We start from the raw sequence: 15,918 nt of genomic DNA, 5'->3' as shown, positions 1-15,918 counted from the left end.
AGCTTAGATTTTTGACGTAATTACCTTCCATTTTTATGAAATTGTTCTTGTTCTTAGGTGAAAATAATAAATCTGCAATTTATAAGCTACCTCAATTCCTTTTTGGGGGCAGGCATAGATATGTGTGTGTGTGTGTGTGTGTGTGTGTGTATGTGTGTGTGTGCAGAGAGAACACTATTTTAGCTGGATGGTAGTGACCAAAAAATGTTAGGCATGTCCCAGTGTCATTCCCATGTTTTGTACTGGAAGGGCCATCCTTCTTTCAATACTAAGTGAATTCTACCCCTGGGTACTCCCATCCATTGTTAGGAACACATACAGCACACATATATGTACACATACATCCTACACAGAAAGTGAACCAGTTAATCCCACGCCAACACAGCACCTACAGGAATGTCCCACACCCAGCCCACCCCTTCTCCACTCCTGCCAAATCCATTGGCTGAGCTGAGGCCAGATTCTGGGGCTCCTGTCCAGACTCTGAGCACGTGAGGTCGTGTGGCTGGTTATCCCCGGACAGTGGGTGTGAGGGGGCTTTTGGGATCCCAGTAAAGCCGGCCCTGTCTTCCTTCCCCAAACATTCACTTGGTGCCAGAGCGAACAACAACAGACAGCCTGCCCTCGGGAACCTAAGGCTTAAACAACCCCACTGTTCACATCACTTTGGTACAGAACCACTTCTGGATGGCTACGTATTTACTGAAACTGCCAGTCCTTTTCCACATTAGCCATCGTACATAATGATTCTGGCCTAAATGACAAATGCCTGTCCCTCCACCTGGTAAGACTGATGAAGCGTGTATTGCCTTAGAAGAGTCTGCTAAGACTCCTTAGTGAACTAATGCAACAGGGGGCTCCCTTGGGTCTGCTGAGTAAGGAAGGGTTCTTTGTCCCAGCACTGAAAGTCCTTCTGAACTGAGCTGAGCTGAGCTGAGCTGCTAAAAAAAAAAAAAAAAAAAGCAAAAACATTCCCTTTTCCTCAAGCTGTTGATGACCCTAAGCACACTGAGGGGGAACCTGCTATCTGACAACACCTTATTTGCTATTTCTAACAAGCTCTGGGGTGGAAAACAGGCTGAGCATGATACTCACTCTGTGTGAAGCTGACGCCTGAGCTTTAGTGCCTAAGTGTTGTCACCTGGTTGGGGTACTCAGAGGTCTTGGTTTCCCGTCTGGTTCTTTCTTTGCTGTAATTTCATGCAGGGAGGCAGGGACACCCTCTCTGGACAAATGAGGTCCACTGGTCCACAAATAGTTACTTTTTGCCTTTGTTTCTCTGATTTTGGCCTTCTCTAGTTGGTAGGAATACAGGGATGAACAATCACACAGTACTTGCCCTCAAAGGCTCCTATTCTAGTGCAGCAGTTCTCTCGAACGACCCTTTCACAGGGGTCGCCTAAGACCATCGGAAAACACATCTATAATTACATATTGTTTTTGTGATTAATCACTATGCTTTAATTATGTTCAATTTGTAACAATGAAAATACATCCTGCATATCAGGTATTTACAATATGATTCATAACAGTAGCAACATTACAGTTATGAAGTAGCAACGAAAATAATTTTATGGTTGGGGGTCACCACGACATGAGGAACTGTATTAAAGGGTCGCGGCATTAGGAAGGTTGAGAACCACTGTTCCAGTGGGAGGAGACAAACATAAAATAATTTAAGCCAGTAATTTCTACAAAGAAGGTAAAATAGGATAATGTGGCAGTAGGTAACCTGGTTTGGTTGTGTTGTGTTGTGTTGCGTTGCGTTGACTTGGTTTGGGTTGAGTTGCATTGTGTTGATTAAGTTGGATTGTACTGAATTGAGTTGTGTTGGATTTTGTTGGGTTGGGATGGGTTGAGTTGTGTTGCACTGTGTTGGTTTGGGTTGAGTTGGGTTGTACTGGATTAAGCTGTGCTGGATTTTGTTGTGTTGTGTTGAGTTGTGTTGGGTGGTATTGTGTTGTGTTGTGTTTTGTTGGTTTGGGTTGAGTTGGGTTGTATTGGATTGAGCTGTGCTGGATTTTATTGTGTTGTGTTGGGTGGTGGAAAGGGCTACTGCTTTCACCATAATGGTCAAGAAGATTTCTCAAAAGAGGCGTATAGAGTTGGGACCTGAAAGACAGAGAAGTAGGTGGCCATCCTGGGCAGAAGGAAGAGCTGGATTGTTCTCGGTCTCTGCCCACTGGGCTGCTGTGATGTCCTTAAGTTTACCCTGTTTCCTTCCTAAGAGACAGGTCTTCCATAGCAGAGACTAGTCATTTACTCCTTTATGAAACCACGTAGACTCTCACAACTCTTAGAGCCCAAGTAGAGCTAACAGGCTTCCTGCCCCCCTACAGGGCCCTGCTTCTCCCACGCCTGCTCCAACCAGAGGGAGAGGCCCAATGTTAAAGTGGACAAAAGCAGACTTGGAGCAGGGGCATGAGGGGCGGGCTGGGAGCCTCTGGGGCTCTCCTTGGACGAGGAGAAGACAGTATGGTTGAGAGACAGCCCGGCAGTCTCAGCTCCAGCCACCAGCCCAAGGGCAGGCCCTGCTCTCCCACCCCACCCAGGCACCTCACTGACCTGCACGCGGGCCTCGGTGAGGTCCGTCCGCATGGCCAGCTGCTCCCGCGCGTACACGTCGGGGTAGTGGGTCTTCTGGAAGACCTTCTCCAGCTCCTCCAGCTGGTAGCTGGTGAAGGTGGTTCGGTTCCGCCGCTTCTTGCCCTTGTTGCTCTCCGAGTCAGCCTTCTCCAGCGGGCTGGGGAGGTCGGCGCTGGCCCGGTCCTGGGGCCCCTTCACCCCAGCCTCCTTCACACTGAGGTAGCTGCTGTCCATCCCCACGGTGTCAGAGTCGGGTGGCAACTCTGGCTCACTCAGGGAGCTCTCTTTGGCTGAGGGGGAAGGAAACAAGGTCAGAAACCAGTGGCTGAATCAAGAAAGAGAGGAGGGGGGGACAGGGGTGCCATCCCCTGCCTTGTCTCATTGGATGTGAGGTCTGGAGGCCTGGGTTCTGATCTTGGCTTGCCATTACCATGCTGGGGACCTTGGGCAAGTCCCTTTCCCTCTCTGAGACTTTACCCTCATCTCAAAATGGTCCCCTTTCAGCATCAATGCTATGTGACTCTGGGTCAGTCAATATGGCCTCTATGACCTTTAATTCCCGCCCTACTGAGCCCAGTCTCCTCCCTCTAGAAGGCCCCCCTTTGCCAGAACTTCTCCTTTGGGCATGTAGGATGTGTCAGTGCCTTGGACCCCTGAGATGGAAGGGAAAACTCATTCAGCGGTCATTTCTGGCCCAACTGAGCTTGGGGTGAGGAGGAGAGGCCAGCATCAAGGCAGGCAGAAATGCCCCTCTTTTCCCGGCCTGGTCCTTTTGGAGGTTCAGCAGGAATTACGGAGATTCCTCTCCAAAAATCCACATCCCCTTGCCCTCCACACTGGTCTCACCAATTGGCCAAGCAGCGTCCTGCCCCCTCCAGGTGGGCCCTGGTAGATTTACACAAAGCTGGAGGCCCAGTCCCACAGCCACTGCTGTCTGTCTGTCAGAATGGGGCTCCGGCCACTGGTTCTTGGAAGCTGGAAAGGACCAGTCAACCCATGCAGGTCAAGGATGAGGAGGCAGAGGCCGGGGTGGGAGGGTGGGGTGGGGAGTAGCTTGTCTGCATCCAAAGAGCCCAGTTAGCAGCTGGGCAGACACAGTGGCCTCAGCGGTTGGAGCGAGGGCTGTGGAGCCCGACCCTCGGTATGAATCCCACAGGGATGACTCTCCAGCTGTGCGCTTTGGACACTTCACTCAGCCTCTTTGTGCCTCAGTTTCCTCCTCTGTAAAATGGGGCTGAAGATGCCAGTAGGATAGGTATCCTCATAGGGTAGTTGTCGGATTAAAGAGGCCACCATGTAAAGCACGCGCCACAGAACCGGCTGTGTACGCTTCTGCTTACTCCCAGTGTGGTCTGGGCTTGCAAACAGCAGAGGACTGACCCTGGAGAAGTCCTCCGAGTGGGCAGACCCTCGCTGGAGCCCCTGAGTGCGAGAGCACGTGCGGCACCGTGGGGAGGGAGCGGGATGGTGTCTGCAGACAGGGGTGTGAGCCCCTCTCGGAGCCGCAGTCCCGGTCCGTAACTCTGTGCAGTCAGATAACGTAACAGATTAACGAGGCACATGTGCGCAGCGTCTGACAAGACCTTTCACACACAAGCTCTGATGGCCACAAGCATGAGGGTCACTCTGACCCTCGGTTTCCTCTTCTGGGACGAGGTCCAGGCAGTGGGCAGTACGTGTTGGGACGATGCCTCTGGCCCAGGTCTCCTGGCCCTGCCCGGGTCCTGAGGCTTCAGGTTCACGCCAGGCTTTGTGGGTGCCCTGGGCTCTCCTCACGCCGGGGAAGCTGCGAGGGACATGTGGTCTGTCATTCTCACCTCCCTCTCCAAGGCACTGCAGACAAGGGGGTGGAGGTGAGGGAGCCTGGAAGCTGCTCCAGGAAGACATTTTGGGGTCACTGCCAGCGCTGACGCCACCAGGGGGTGGGCCGGCCCACGGCATCACACGTGGCACCATGTGAGCCCGGCGCACACTGCCAGGCCTCAGTGACAGCTTCATGTGAACTGCAGCTGGCAGCTGGGCCCAGAGCTTTCAGCAAAGATATTTATCTTCCTGGCAGACAAATAAGTTTTATATTTTGGGTTTTTGTTTTTTTTTAAAGAGAAGAAATCCCACTCAGCCTCACCAAAAATAAACATCTCTGTTATGCAACTTCCTGTAGGCCAGACTGGCAGGGGGCAGCCCCTACCCCTCCTGCCCTCGCCCTGCTCCCCAGGCCCCCTCCCAGGACCCCATGGACCCTTAGAGCACCCTCTGGCCCCAGGGCTAGGGTTGGGACCGCCCCGCACAGCCTCATGGGCTGAGCAGAAGGAACTCCATGTTATAGAAAGGGAGGGTTGGTAGGGACCTGCCCAAAGACCTGGTTTTAACTGGGGGGAATGTGTGCTAAGCCTCTCAGCTCCTGGGTCCTTCCCCGAGGAGAGCGCAGGGGCAGTGGAACCCCGGGCCTCCCACAGCCAAGGAGCCCTGCTCGGCTTGTCCTGGGGCAGAAGGGCCGCCGGAGGATGAGGGAGCAAGGATGCGGCCTCTGAGAGAAGCCCCTCCGCGCTGTGCTGGGCTGGGCTTAGCCGGCGGGGAGGCGGCAGAACAGCCAGTCTTCCATGGTGAGGAGTCAGAGCTCAGTTTCCCCACCTCCAGCCACCCACTGAGAGGGAGCGAGGGGGGAGAGGGGGAGACAGCACTGTCTGTGTGCGACACCACACCAAGGGCTGGGCGGTCTGCGCTCCACCCCAGTCCCAGCCCCGTCTGCCCATGACTTCATGGGACTCACTTCATATCAGTCTCGTCTGCAGTTGGGGCAGGCACGCCCCCTCGGGAGTGGGGAGAGCAGGCAGAGGGGGTGTCACGCCTCAGTGGGGTGGAGAATCCCTCCCACCCTGGGACTATGGACCTTCCCCTTGGGATCTGGATGGGGAGGGGGGTGTGGAAGGCATGTCTGTGTCCAGGCAAATGTCAGCTGACTTGAAAGGCCAGGAGTTGCTGGGACTCTGGCAAACTGGTGCTTCCGGTGCTCAAAGAGGAAGGAGAGCCTCCCAATCTCAGTCCTGATGGGTGGTCGCCTTGCTTTCCGTCCTTAGACAGCAAAGGAGCCTTCCCCGAGGTTCTGTGGCCGCCCAGCTGGGAGCATGACAAGCCAAGGCCTCTCCGGTCCCCGGTCCAAACGTCCCGGACTCGGGGCATCCAGCTCAGCCTCCTTCCACCCCCAGCATCTCCACCAGGTGCTGCCGCCCTGGCTTTGGTGACAGAGAGCTCACTGCCCCCAGGGCAGCTGGACACCCGTCCTGAGGTCCAGCCCCTGTCTGTCTCCTGTAGGTCTGGCGCATTGGTCCTGGTTCTACACCTCCAGGCTTCCCCAGGACAGCCCTGTGGACACTGAGAGCCGCTGCCCCTCCTCCAAGTCTTCCAGCTCCTGACTATAAAGGTTCGGTTCCCGCCGCTGCTCCTCAGGTGGCCCTGAGTGTATGGAGCCCGTCTGAGACAGGCGGATGCCAGGGATGGGGCCAGCAAATTGTTCTCTGACTAGATGATCCCACGGGGCTGGTGGGGAATCAGCATGGCATCCCGAGGCCTGGGTGCGCTTCTCGGTGAGATGGCCCTGGAAACGGAGCTCCTGCAACTCCCCCCGTCTCCCAGGCGGGCCCGGAGGCAGAGGCTCAGAGACGGACTTAGGCGTTTCAATGTCCAGGAACCACCAGCCGGGCATCTGCCAGGAGCCCGCTCCGCACCCACCATGCTGCTGTGGCGGGTGGAGAAAAGTCCCTGGGAGTCTGCCCGCTGGCCAGGCTGCAGGACCGCAGCCTTCAGGACGATGGCACCCGGCACCGGCACGAGGCCGAGGAGCAGCAAGCCCTACCCGGGCCCAGGTCACCGGCCTGCAGTTGGGCTCCTCCCCAGGCAGGTCTTCGAACGGGCGCTGTGCTCGCTGTGCTGACACCCCATCCACGGTGGGCTTTGTCCCAGCCTTGGGGCCCAATACATTGAAATCCTGATCTGCATCTTCCCTGTGGAATGTCCCGATGTGGAAATGAACCCCAGGCCACCAGGAGAATCACTAAGGTGGCTAAGACGGAGTGTGAGCACCACGGGCCCCACGGAAGGTATGCAGGCCCTGGTGGCCATGGCGGTACCGCCTGCCCTTCAGACACTCCCAGGTAAACACTACTTCCAGCGCCCGCTTCTGATGAAGTGGGAGCTTTTGGTTCAAGGTTCTGTTCTTAATCCGCAGCCTCTAGGGCCCTGGGGCCTCTGCCTGAGCTCCTTCAGGCCGGAGCCTCTCCTGGGAGCCGCCTGGTCCACCGCTGGACCGTCCTGGCTGTGGGCCTTCTTCATCCCCTTACCCTCTGCCCACTTGTCCTGGTTCAACCCAGAGGCGTCACTCTAATCTAGCCTGACCTTTGTCTGACGTGAAAGCCTTTGAGAGATTTCCAAAGGTGACTGCGAATCTTTTTTATGATTATGATTTAAAGAGACTGTTTTATGACTGTGGTTTAAGGAGAAGGGACGTCTGAACCCGTTTGGGGAGAGGGTGCCGGACGCCCCTCCGTGGTCCTCCTTCCGTGTGCCCGGACTGCGCCCTCGGGCGTGTGGCACGGCCGCAGTGGTGAATGGGCGGGGACCTATGTGTACTGGCCTGCGGAGCGTGCGTGCTTGTGCGGGCAAGTGGGATGTGTGTGCTGTTGCGTGTGGGTGTGTGTAGGCAAACATTATCCTGCAAATACACATGGGTGGGTATGGACATGGGTGGTGTGTGTGTGTGTGTGTAGCTGTGCCCAGGCCCTTGCATATGGAGTGTGTGTCTCAGGGGCCTGAGTAATTGTATCCTCCCTGGCTTTGATTACATCTATTTTTCCTCCAAACATCTGCTTTGAGGGGACATGCCGCCCGCTCTGCTCACTCTGTTCTCGGGTGAACCGGCCTCACACCCCCTGTGGCAGAGTGCACAGCGCCGATGTAATCTCCTTAAACAAAACAGGCCAGCGTGAGCCCTTTCATGCTATTTAAAGGAGAGTGACTAAACCCACTGCTGTCCAAACAGCCGTGTGGGGGTGGGGCGGAGGTCAAAGGTTACCCATCGATCACGTCCCCAGCCCACCTCCTCTGCCACTGGGCTCTGCCCAGAGCTCAGCTCGATGGCCCTGGTTTAGCTCCAGGCCCGGTAAGGAAGGCCGAAGGAGCGACATTTCAGCGAGCACGCGTGGAGCCTGTTCCGTGTGCACCAGTGGGGGCAGTGTCCCTGCCCCACGGAATTGCCCGCTGCAGAGGACCGTGGGCGGAGGCGCAGGTGCTCGGGCCGGGCCGCCACCAGGTGACGCCACGCTCCTGGTCACCTACACGCACCAGCCCCAGCCCTAAAAACGCTTCTGTGGACAAGGGTCGTCTGAGGAACTGTCACCAGCCACAGGGGCTAAGGACGCCAGAGGACTCAGGGCCAGGGGTCTCCTCGATGGGCCTGGAACAGTCAGAGGACATTAGGGGAAGCTAGTGACACCTGAATGAGCTGTGGAGTTCAGGTGACAGTGATGTTTAAAGAAACAAAAACAGTGGGCAGAGCATGTGAACAGACACTCCACACAGGTGGCAAGTAAGCATGAAAACACGCTCGGCGTGTTGCCCACCATGAAATACAGACGAAAAGCCCCGGGAGATGTCACTACACACCCACTGCAATGGAAATGCAAAGCCTGACGATACCAAGTGTTGGCGAGGACACGGAGCAACTGGAACTCTCACGTCGCCGGTCAGAGCCATACGCTGACCACACGACCCAGCAGTCTCACGGCCAGGCGTTTGCCCGAAAGAAACGAAGACATTTTCGGTGGGCGGGAAGGGGGGACACCAAATCTGCATGCAATGTTTAGAGCAGCTTTGCTCATAATCGCCCCAAACTGGAAACAACCCGAATGTGGATGGCTGAGCAAACTGTGGTGCAGCTATGGGATGGGGTACTGGTCAGGGATAAGAGGAACACGTGTTGATACAAGCCATGGCATGGCTGACTCTCAAAGGCAGGTTATGATCTGCAAGAGAAGCCAGTCTCGAAATGAACGCAATGTGTCACTGCACTTATTGGTCGTATGGCATTCGGGGGAGGCGACAGTGTCAGGACGGAGAACAGACCACTGGTGGCCGGGGTCGGGGGTGGGGATGGGTTTGACCACAAAAGGTGACACTGGTGTGTGGACCCATCCGGTATCCCAATCTGTACAGGAATGTGTTAAAGTTCATAAAACTTACACCCCCCAAATTTAAATTTTACAGCATCTTATTTTAAAAATAAAAGAGATGTGAGTAAAGAAAGTACAGAATTGTGTTTAAATATACTAAGGGAAACTAAGCAGGTAAAAAGTTTGTATGTCTTCACCCAGTAATTCCACCTCTAGGAATTTATCCTAGAGCAGGGGTGGGCAAACTTTTTGACTCGGGGGCCACAATGGGTTCTTAAACTGGACCGGAGGGCCGGAACAAAAGCATGGATGGAGTGTTTGTGTGAACTAATATAAATTCAAAGTAAACATCATTACATAAAAGGGTACGGTCTTTTTTTTTTTAGTTTTATTCATTTCAAACGGGCCGGATCCGGCCCACGGGCTGTAGTTTGCCCACGGCTGTCCTAGAGGAATGATTATGATGAATGCAAAGAATTAACTAGAGAGAAAGCTCATCATGTCATTATTATACAGAAACCCTGAAAATAACCGGGATGTCTGGGAAAGGACATTGGTTAAATTAAGGACGATGGTTCTATAAATGGAAGATCTTTCCCCTGCAGACTGTTTCTTTCTTGGCATTTGACACATATTATTATGTATTTACTAGTGTCAACATATGTGTAACTCCACCTATTGAAAAAAATCTGCATTATTAACCGGTACACCTCGTATTTGTTTTTCCCCCCTTTGTTTATTGTCTCTCTGTCCCTTCCATAAAATAAGGGAGTATATCTGAATATATTTGTTTTGTTTACCTTCATTCTATTGCCTAGCATTGTGGCTGGCACGTAGTAGGTGTTCACTAAACATTTGATGAACAAATGAAAAAAACCGACATTATAGAATAGCATTTTAGTACTTGGAAAAATGTTCATAATATATTAGTAAATCTCATTTGAGAGATGGGGAAAGGGGGTGGGTGGGTGGAGTATCTGTCCTTAGAAAATACTAAAAGTTTCCAGAGGTAAGAACACAGGTATATGGGTTAATTTTGTTCCTTTTTTTGTTTGTTTCTGGTTTGAATTAATTTTCTGTTTATCCTACCATGAACAGGAATTGCCTTTATCACTTTAAAATGCTATTTGAAAGCAGCCATCAGTGATGCCTGCTCTGGGTAGGTGCTGGGCGCCGCTGTGGGATCTTGGGAGGAGGGGTGTGAGCGCCACTTGGAATGGGGTGGAGGAAGGGGAGAAGCTTCAGAGAAAGCCCCCTTTTGCAGTGGGCACTGGCCACGCCCTCACAAACCGGGCCCCTCCGTGACTCCAAGGCCTCTTGGATAACACACACACTCACACACACACTCACACACACACACACACTCACACACACAGACCCTATTTTCTGTAAGTCTTTTTTAACCTAAGACTATCCTGTACATCTTTCCATGCTGTTCTATATTCTTCCACCACATCATTTTTCATGGCTGCATAGTATTTCACCACATAGACAAACTCTATTTTATCTTATCAATCCTCCATTGTTGGGTTTCTGACTCTCTGAAATTATCACAGGCCTGTGATGACCATCCTTATCATTAAATCCCTCAGTACCCTCGTGGTTTCCTTAGAAGCAGCTCCAAGCACTAGAAATACCGAGTTAAATCATGCACACACCTTCAGACCTCGGATGACACGGCCAAACTGTCTTCTAAAAATGTGCCCACTTCCTCAGTGACCAGCAGCGTGCCTGCTGCTGCAGGGCCATACTGTTTTTAAATCTTTGCCAGTGTGACGGATAAAAGCAAAACTGTGTTTGAATTCACATGTCTGAAATAACCAGTGAAGTTAAACCTTTTATTTGTTGTGAACCGCTTCTGTTGGGTTTATTTTTGTGAATTGCTTCTATTGGGTTTCCAAGGTGACCCTTCTCCCAACCTGACTCCTAGGGTGGGGGGCTCCCCTCTTCAGCACTGAATTCCCTGCCTTTGAGGCTGATTCATGGGGCTGCGCCCCCACTAGAGGGCTGATTCATGGGGCTGTGCCCCCACCAGACTTGGAGGAGTTCAGAGCTGGGCCTCCCTGATGCGCTGCTGGGTCCTGAGCCAGCACCTGGGCTCCTGCCCTTGGGGGCACTGGGGCAGCTTGGTCTGCCCTGCTGAGGGTAACAAGGGCTCCATAGAACAGCGACCCAGGCCTTGTCCCTCAGCACACACTGCTTGTGGGGTGGGGGTGGGGGGTGGCTGCAGCATCGGGTGAGAGAGCAGACCTGGTGGAATGAGGGGGTGCAAGGAAACCAGCCACAGGGCAGGCCATGAAGACCAAAGGTGGCCCCGCAGCGTCTGTGGTCGGGGACAAAACGCTTGGCTTTTCTGTTTCCTCAGCTCAATCAGTATTGTTCAAATCTTAGCCAGGGAGTGGGGGGCGGGGAGGGTTGTGGAGAGGGAACAGCCTCTACAGGAAGCTAAGAGAAGGCGTCACTGGGTCTTGGGGTGCTCTGCTCACCCCAGGGTGGGGTCCCTGGCCCCTGCCAGAAGGTAGTAGGGCCACACTCCCAGGTGGCCAGAATCAAGGCTGCAGTTGCTCACACTGGCCACCAGGAGGCACTGCAGTCCCAATAAAGTTCCTCTGGGCAAAGGTGGTGCCTCAGGGTCCCAGTCCCCTGATGAAGTTTCTATAACTTTGGTCGAAGACCCAGGCCCTACCTGGGAGGGTTTGCCACGCAAGTAGTTACTCAGTCCTGCTATGTGTCTGCTGTTGTCCTGGCACAACAAGGGACACAGTTGGGTGAGGTGGGTCCCTGCTCCTCCCCACGGAGCCATTTCCTCCTCTAGTTCTGAGGGTTTTCACATTCTTGACTCATTTTGATCCTCTTGAAATGTCCCCATGGTGGTCTGAGCATCCTCATTTGAGGTAGGAAAACAGGCTCAGAGAGAGGGAGCCTGCGCATGGCACCGGCGGGAGCAGCAGCCTGCCCGGAACTCCCTCTATTCCCGAGCTGCTTCCCTTGCAGAGCCTGGGAGTCCTGGCTCTCCAGCTACTTGCAAATGAGCTGAGAAAGGCACCCCTCCCCAGGGCCCCTGGTGTTTTGCCTAGTTGGCTTTCCATGTGGCTGGCAGATTGGATGCCAACTCTTCTGTGGGTTCTTCCCAAGGGAGGCTCAGCAGAGACCGGGCTGCAGACAGAAGCGCTCTCTGTTCTTCCTGCCCAGGCGGGTGGGGGTCTTTTTCTGGTCGAGAGGATGGAGGGGGCTTCCCATTGCCAAGGAAGGAAACCGAATGAGCACTGAGCTCTCCCTAAAAGCCAGGAGCTGTGCTTCATGCTTTGCCCAGTCCTAGGACATCTATCACCATCACGGTCACGGTTACTGACTGTCTACAACTTTGTGAAATATCCCCATTCCACAGGCCCAGAAACTGAGGCCAGAGAGAGTAAATGACTTGTCTAAGAACATTCAACTGCTAAGAGGCAGAGCTAGGGTCTGAACCCAAAGCCTGGGCATTTCCTCTGGACCTTCCTGGGGTGGGTACCTGTGTGGGACGGGGACAGGGCACCAGGACACAGGTCAAGGAGGAAGCGGAAACGGTTGGGACTCAGGAGAATGGCTTCCCCCAGATGCCTCTACGTCGGCCCCATCACAGCCCACCTTCAGTGCTGGCCCCGACAGAACCTGTGACACCTGGGACCGCCAGTGTGGACCAGTGCCTTTTCTCAGGACTTGTTTTCAGGGTCTCCAACGTCCCCCAGCGTATACCCAACTACCTCTTTCTTGTTCTCTCCCTGACATTAGGTCTTGGTTTGCATTCATTTTCTTCCAAATACTGAAGTATTGAGAGGTAAAGAGGCATATGTCTGCAACTTTCTCTTACGTTCGTAAAGAAATAATATGTGTATGTTATGTTTATATGCATATTATGAATATAGATACAATATATACATAGAATGCAAGAGAGATTGATACCGCAAATATGAAATATTAACATTTGGAGAATTGGCATAAAGGGCATCTGGGAATTCTTTGTACTTGTAAACCTTTTCTTAAAGTCTGAAATTAACTTAATATAAACATTTGTTTTAAAGAAGAATGTGGATAAATGGGGAAAAACCACTTTGTCCAGGAATCCTACCTCCGAACCTGTATTTGTAATCCTTTGAACGGGACCCAGACTGGAGTTCAGTTAGCAACCTCCCGCCTACCCCTCACCGGCCACGGCCTCTGGTGACTTTGTCATTAAAACCACAAGGTAGATGCCAACTCTGGGAACACGCCTTCCTTCCCGGCCCTTCGGAAACCTTCACTTTCACTCAGACCACAGGGACCCCATACAGCTCCTCTGAGGCCTGTAGGAGGCAGTATTTTGTTTGGTGAGGCCCAGCTACTGTTGGAACTTGGTTAAAAAATTATTTTATTTTTTGAGCCTATTCTAATTTCAGCTTTCTACAGTTAGAGTAAATGAGTGAGGTTTCCTTGTATAAAAAAAAAGTGGTGAGATAGAAAACCTACCGATAACTAATACACGGGGACAACCCAAGTGTCCATCAGTGGGTGAATGGATAAGCAAACTGTGGCGTATGCAGTGCATTGGAATATTATTCAGCCTCAAAGGAAGTTCTGACACATGGATAAATTGTGAGGATATCAAGCTGAGTGAAATAAGCCAGTCACCAAAAGACAAATCCTGCAGGACTCCACTGCTATGAGGTACCTCGAGTAGTCAAGTTCATGGAGACAGAGAGCACCATGGGGGTTGCTGGGTGATGGGGGTGGGGACTTGTGGTTTAATGGGGTACAGAGTTTTAGTTTTACAAGATGAAAAGAGCTATGGAGATGGATGGTGGTGATGGTTGCACAACATTATTAGTATACTTAATACCACTGACCTCATACTTAAAAATGACGAAGGTGGTAAATTTGTTATGTGTATTTTAGCACAATAAAAAAGTGGGGAGCCCGGCCAGCAGGGCTCAGTGGTTGAGCATCCACCTATGAACCAGGAGGTCAGGGTTCAATTCCCTGTCAGGGCACATGCCGGGTTGCGGGCTCCATCCCCAGGAAGGGGTGTGCAGGAGGCAGCCAATCAATGATCTCTCTCCTTTCCTCTCTGAAATCAATAAAAAATATTTTTAAGAAATTGTGGGGGGGCGGGGAGGAAAAGGAAGTCCACTAGCCAGTGTCCCTTACGCCCTCTGTCCTGCCTGCAGCCCGCCCAGCCTGCTCCATCCGGTCCTAGGTCCCCTCCACCCCCAGCTTATGCCCTGAATTCTTTTTCCCTGTCTTCTCCCACATGCTATGTCTAAATTTCATTTATCAAATCCTTGGGTCACCTGCTTGTTCATTCACTGAACACCTCCCCAGGGCCTCCCCTTAGTCATGACCTCATGGAGGGGACAGACAGGTCAAGGGTTACCAGGCCCGATCGGCAAGAGCATCCTGGGCACAGCAGGTCCACAGGGAGGAGCAGGCAGTCCTGGTGGGAAAGGTGGGGAGACGTTTCAGCCGTGCATGGCCTTGAACCGAGTACTGAAAACCAGAGAGGTCTTGGCAAGGCAGTTCCATTTCTGGTAAAACAGGACACTCCCAACTCCCCAAATTGGTCATAAATGACCCAGTGAGAAGCCTTCGGGGCCTCCGACCGGGGCTGCTGACAATAATAGAAACGACAATAACGTAATCCCTTGTGTCTGAGCGGTGCCAAACCATCCACTGCTGTGCGTGATCCTCCCCAGATGCCCAGGAGGTCAGTGTTGCTGCCCATTTAGCAGAGGAAGAAACTGAGGTCAGACTAGTTTAATAACTTGCCTGAGATCACAGAGCTCGGAGGGGGCAGAGCTGGGACTGAAGCCCAGCGGTCCAGCTGCAAGCCCAGCGGGGTGCCTGTGGCCTCTCAGGGCGGCGACGAGGTGTCTTTCTTACAGAGCCGGGCTCTTGGGAGGAGCACAGAGAGGCTTCATCGGGCCCCGGGAGATACGATGGAGCCACAGCAGAGATTTCCATCGCAGAGGGCCACACTGAGCTTTAGGGTCACCATGAGAAGCCCCCTTTATGGCTAAACTTGAATATCACTTCCTGATATTCACTGGGGTGGGGCTCCTGACCTCAGTCTAAGGGACTCTAACTGCCCTTAGCTGCTCTCCTCTCACACACTGGAGGTTTCCCAGCTCCCACCTTCCAGGCCCCGTCCAGGCCCCCTCCCCCAGCCCGGCCTCCAGTCCCTGCAGGAGATTCTGGCACCTGGCAGGGGAAGGGGAGCTGACCCACAAGGGGTCCACTCTCAGAGGGGCAAAGGGAGCCTCCCACAGACCCCTTCACCCCCACAATAAGTCCCAGAGCTCAGCACCACCCCACACCTTGCAGGCAGGATATGGAGACCCCTCGCCCCCCAGTGCTCACATGGACCCTCAGGACTGCGTCTCCCAATGGGAATTGGCTGTGATGTATTAATAGTTATTACTTGGGGGCAAGTTAGGCCAGAGTAGCTGTAAGAGCTGAGCAAAATCACTCAACCTGTAACATCTCACCCCACACATGCCTCCTTCCCAGGTGCACTCTCCTCAGCTCAGGTCCCCCATCCAGTCCAGCTGCCGTGGACACTTACAGGCATCTGTCCAAAGTAGCCCCGGGACCCCCTCAATCAGGGCCCATTGCGCATCGATACAACGAAGACTACATGGGGTGAAGCCTTTGTCACCACTGTACAAATCAGAGGTTAACTTTATTTTACGTATTTTTTAAAAAACTTCCTGTTTAATCTAATGAACCAAATAAACTGATGAACAAAAATAGACTCAGAGACATGGAAGCATGAACAGACTGTTGAACCTCAGAGGGAAGGCAGAGGAGGGTGGGTGGGTGGGAAGGGATCAACCAATGAACTTGTCTGCATATCTGCATAACCTGTGGACCCAGACAATGGGTGGTGAGGGCCTGGGGGGCGAGGAGGGCGGGGGAGGAGACAGGAGCAGGCTGGGAGAGGTTAATGGGGGGAGGGGGGAGGAGGAGGACCTATGTAATACTTTCAACAAGTAAATAAAGATTAAAAACAAACAAACAACTTCTGGTTTATGTTTAAGGAAGACCCGCACATAAACACACTTCGACTGACTGAGGCGGCAACTCGAAGACACAACCACGCAATGGAAACTGTCGTTTTCATCGCTGCATTGAGCTCAGGGTGGCTCACGGGCCA

The 15,918-nt window shown here is 52.9% G+C and overlaps 1 protein-coding gene across 1 annotated transcript in view; it reads right to left on the bottom strand.

Moving 5' to 3' along the window:
- ALX4 (ALX homeobox 4) overlaps positions 1 to 15,918 on the bottom strand; it is a 34,471-nt gene that overhangs the window by 5,411 nt on the left and 13,142 nt on the right. The window contains exon 2 of the mRNA XM_006097908.3: positions 2,566 to 2,876. Within this exon, the coding sequence (XP_006097970.1) occupies positions 2,566 to 2,876 (311 nt within the window). The remainder of the gene's footprint in view (positions 1 to 2,565; positions 2,877 to 15,918) is intronic.

The sequence above is a fragment of the Myotis lucifugus genome, unplaced genomic scaffold, assembly GCF_000147115.1.
Source record: "Myotis lucifugus unplaced genomic scaffold, Myoluc2.0 scaffold_213, whole genome shotgun sequence".
NCBI lineage: Eukaryota > Metazoa > Chordata > Mammalia > Chiroptera > Vespertilionidae > Myotis > Myotis lucifugus.
Note: the sequence above shows the minus strand (reverse complement) of the source record. Positions and strands in the feature narration are given on the sequence as shown.